The sequence below is a fragment of the Salminus brasiliensis genome, chromosome 10, assembly GCF_030463535.1.
Source record: "Salminus brasiliensis chromosome 10, fSalBra1.hap2, whole genome shotgun sequence".
NCBI classification, from domain to species: Eukaryota; Metazoa; Chordata; class Actinopteri; order Characiformes; family Bryconidae; genus Salminus; species Salminus brasiliensis.
Window position 1 is genome coordinate 7,866,468 of NC_132887.1, and position 5,000 is coordinate 7,871,467.

Genomic DNA, 5,000 nt, shown 5'->3' on the forward strand with positions numbered 1-5,000 from the left:
ACCACTATTCCTGCCACTACTGCAACAACTACCACCACTATTCCTGCCACTACTGCAACAACTACCACCACTATTCCTGCCACTACTGCAACTACTACCACCACCACTATTCCTGCCACTACTGCAACTACCACCACCACCACAATTCCTGCCACTACCACCACTATTCCTGCCACTACTGCAACTACAACTACCACCACTATTCCTGCCACTACTGCAACTACAACCACCACCACCACTATTCCTGCCACTACTGCAACTACAACCACCACCACCACTATTCCTGCCACTACTGCAACTACAACTACCACCACTATTCCTGCCACTACTGCAACTACAACTACCACCACTATTCCTGCCACTACTACCACCACTATTCCTGCCACTACTACCACCACTATTCCTGCCACTACTGCAACAACTACCACCACTATTCCTGCCACTACTGCAACAACTACCACCACCACTATTCCTGCCACTACTGCAACTACCACCACCACCACAATTCCTGACACTACCACCACTATTCCTGCCACTACTGCAACTACAACCACCACCACTATTCCTGCCACTACTGCAACTACAACCACCACCACCACTATTCCTGCCACTACTGCAACTACAACCACCACCACCACTATTCCTGCCACTACTGCAACTACAAATACCACCACTATTCCTGCCACTACTGCAACTACAACTACCACCACTATTCCTGCCACTACTACCACCACTATTCCTGCCACTACTGCAACAACTACCACCACTATTCCTGCCACTACTGCAACAACTACCACCACTATTCCTGCCACTACTGCAACAACTACCACCACCACTATTCCTGCCACTACTGCAACTACCACCACCACCACAATTCCTGCCACTACCACCACTATTCCTGCCACTACTGCAACTACAACTACCACCACTATTCCTGCCACTACTGCAACTACAACCACCACCACCACTATTCCTGCCACTACTGCAACTACAACCACCACCACCACTATTCCTGCCACTACTGCAACTACAACTACCACCACTATTCCTGCCACTACTGCAACTACAACTACCACCACTATTCCTGCCACTACTGCAACTACAACTACTATTCCTGCCACTACTGCAACTACAACTACTATTCCTGCCACTACTGCAACTACAACTACCACCACCACTATTCCTGCCACTACTGCAACTACAACTACCACCACCACTATTCCTGCCACTACTGCAACTACAACCACCACCACCACTATTCCTGCCACTACTGCAACTACCACCACTATTCCTGCCACTACTGCAACTACCACCACTATTCCTGCCACTACTGCAACTACAACTACCACCACTATTCCTGCCACTACTGCAACTACAACCACCACCACCACTATTCCTGCCACTACAACTACCACCACTATTCCTGCCACTACTGCAACTACAACCACCACCACCACTATTCTTGCCACTACTGCAACTACAACTACCACCACTATTCCTGCCACTACTGCAACTACAACTACCACCACTATTCCTGCCACTACTGCAACTACAACTACCACCACTATTCCTGCCACTACCACCACTATTCCTGCCACTACTGCAACTACAACTACCACCACTATTCCTGCCACTACTGCAACTACAACTACCACCACTATTCCTGCCACTACTACAACTACCACCACTATTCCTGCCACTACTGCAACTACCACCACTATTCCTGCCACTACTGCAACTACAACTACCACCACTATTCCTGCCACTACTGCAACTACAACCACCACCACCACTATTCCTGCCACTACTGCAACTACAACTACCACCACTATTCCTGCCACTACTGCAACTACCACCACTATTCCTGCCACTACTGCAACTACAACTACCACCACTATTCCTGCCACTACTGCAACTACAACCACCACCACTATTCCTGCCACTACTGCAACTACCACCACTATTCCTGCTACTACTGCAACTACCACCACTATTCCTGCCACTACTGCAACAACTACCACCACTATTCCTGCAACTACAACTACCACCACTATTCCTGCCACTACTGCAACTACAACTACCACCACTATTCCTGCCACTACTGCAACTACAACTACCACCACTATTCCTGCCACTACTGCAACTACAACTACCACCACTATTCCTGCCACTACTGCAACTACCACCACTATTCCTGCCACTACTGCAACTACCACCACTATTCCTGCCACTACTGCAACTACAACTACCACCACTATTCCTGCCACTACTGCAACTACAACCACCACCACTATTCCTGCTACTACTGCAACTACCACCACTATTCCTGCTACTACTGCAACTACCACCACTATTCCTGCTACTACTGCAACTACCACCACCACCACTATTCCTGCCACTACTGCAACTACAACCACCACCACTATTCCTGCCACTACTGCAACTACAACCACCACCACTATTCCTGCCACTACTGCAACTACCACCACTATTCCTGCTACTACTGCAACTACCACCACTATTCCTGCCACTACTGCAACAACTACCACCACTATTCCTGCAACTACAACTACCACCACTATTCCTGCCACTACTGCAACTACAACTACCACCACTATTCCTGCCACTACTGCAACTACAACTACCACCACTATTCCTGCTACTACTGCAACTACAACTACCACCACTATTCCTGCCACTACTGCAACTACAACCACTATTCCTGCCACTACTGCAACTACCACCACTATTCCTGCCACTACTGCAACTACAACTACCACCACTATTCCTGCCACTACTGCAACTACCACCACTATTCCTGCTACTACTGCAACTACCACCACTATTCCTGCTACTACTGCAACTACCACCACTATTCCTGCTACTACTGCAACTACCACCACTATTCCTGCCACTACTGCAACAACAACTACCACTATTCCTGCCACTACTGCAACAACAACTACCACTATTCCTGCCACTACTGCAACAACTACCACCACTATTCCTGCCACTACTGCAACAACTACCACCACTATTCCTGCCACTACTGCAACAACTACCACCACTATTCCTGCCACTACTGCAACTACCACCACTATTCCTGCCACTACTACAACTACCACCACTATTCCTGCCACTACTGCAACTACAACTACCACCACTATTCCTGCCACTACTGCAACAACAACTACCACCACTATTCCTGCCACTACTGCAACAACAACTACCACTATTCCTGCCACTACTGCAACAACTACCACCACTATTCCTGCCACTACTGCAACTACCACCACTATTCCTGCCACTACTGCAACTGCCACCACTATTCCTGCCACTACTGCAACTACCACCACTATTCCTGCCACTACTGCAACTACAACTACCACCACTATTCCTGCCACTACTGCAACTACAACTACCACCACTATTCCTGCCACTACTGCAACTACAACTACCACCACTATTCCAGCTACTTCTGCAACTACAACTACCACCACTATTCCAGCTACTTCTGCAACTACAACTACCACCACTATTCCTGCCACTACTGCAACTACCACCACTATTCCTGCCACTACTGCAACTACAACTACCACCACTATTCCTGCCACTACTGCAACTACAACTACCACCACTATTCCAGCTACTTCTGCAACTACAACTACCACCACTATTCCAGCTACTTCTGCAACTACAACTACCACCACTATTCCTGCCACAACTGCAACTACTACTACCACCACTATTCCTGCCACTACTGCAACTACAACTACCATCACTATTCCACTATTCCTGCCACTACTGCAACTGCAACTACCACCACTATTCCTGCCACTACTGCAACTACCACCACTATTCCTGCCACTACTGCAACTACCACCACTATTCCTGCTACTACTGCAACTACAACTACCACCACTATTCCTGCCACTACTGCAACTACCACCACTATTCCTGCCACTACTGCAACTACCACCACTATTCCTGCTACTACTGCAACTACAACTACCACCACTATTCCTGCCACTACTGCAACTACCACCACTATTCCTGCCACTACTGCAACTACCACCACTATTCCTGCTACTACTGCAACTACAACTACCACCACTATTCCTGCCACTACTGCAACTACCACCACTATTCCTGCTACTACTGCAACTACAACTACCACCACTATTCCTGCCACTACTGCAACTACAACTACCATCACTATTCCACTATTCCTGCCACTACTGCAACCACCACCACTATTCCTGCCACTACAACCAGTAGATACTATTTGTACTGTAACTGCTGCAGTTTTGTATTTTAAAGATATGGAGGTATAAAGCCCCCAGACCTGGGCCTGGATTTTACATGTCTTCCACTGAAGGTTGAGGTCTTTCTCCTGTAAAGCTGCCATTCTGGAAATGTGGTGTTTTTTTCCCCAATGATGCAACATCCGAGGCATAGACCTTATATGAAACACACACACACACAAACACACACACTATATCTATATATGTGTGTGTTTCATATAAGCCTCGGATGTAGCCTCATATATTCATCACTATCAGGGGTGATTAAGGTGGGAATTAATGACCCATCACTACTAACATGTGGACAGACACGTTTGTAAACTGCTGCATCTTCTCATGTTCTGAGGATGGCTGAGACAGGCAGAGACAGGCAGAGACAGAGGCTCTGCTTCACAGAAAACTGACAACAAGAAACAGTGTGAAATTCAGATGATCGACCTGCTAAACCTCCGCTCAGTGACCTGAGCCCTGATGCTGACAGTCAGTAGGCGCCATGCTGTTAGCCTGTTAGCCAGCTAGCATCCATCCTTTCTACTACTGAACAAGACTGCCCAATCTCAGAAACCAGCACTTTCCCCCCGAACAGGGCACTGCAACAGAGAGCGTTTTACTTACGACTGACGGAGGTGAGAAACATTTTAATCGCAGCGTTTACAGAGCAGCTCAGAAAAGTCACATTGAGCCCCACTAATACGG

The 5,000-nt window shown here is 47.8% G+C and overlaps 1 protein-coding gene across 1 annotated transcript in view; it reads right to left on the reverse strand.

Moving 5' to 3' along the window:
* mrpl33 (mitochondrial ribosomal protein L33) overlaps window positions 1–5,000 on the reverse strand; it is a 9,817-nt gene that overhangs the window by 4,786 nt on the left and 31 nt on the right. Inside the window, exon 1 of the mRNA XM_072690279.1 lies at window positions 4,920–5,000. This exon is cut by the window's right edge and continues 31 nt beyond it. Within this exon, the coding sequence (XP_072546380.1) occupies window positions 4,920–4,941 (22 nt within the window). The 5' untranslated portion in view covers window positions 4,942–5,000. The remainder of the gene's footprint in view (window positions 1–4,919) is intronic.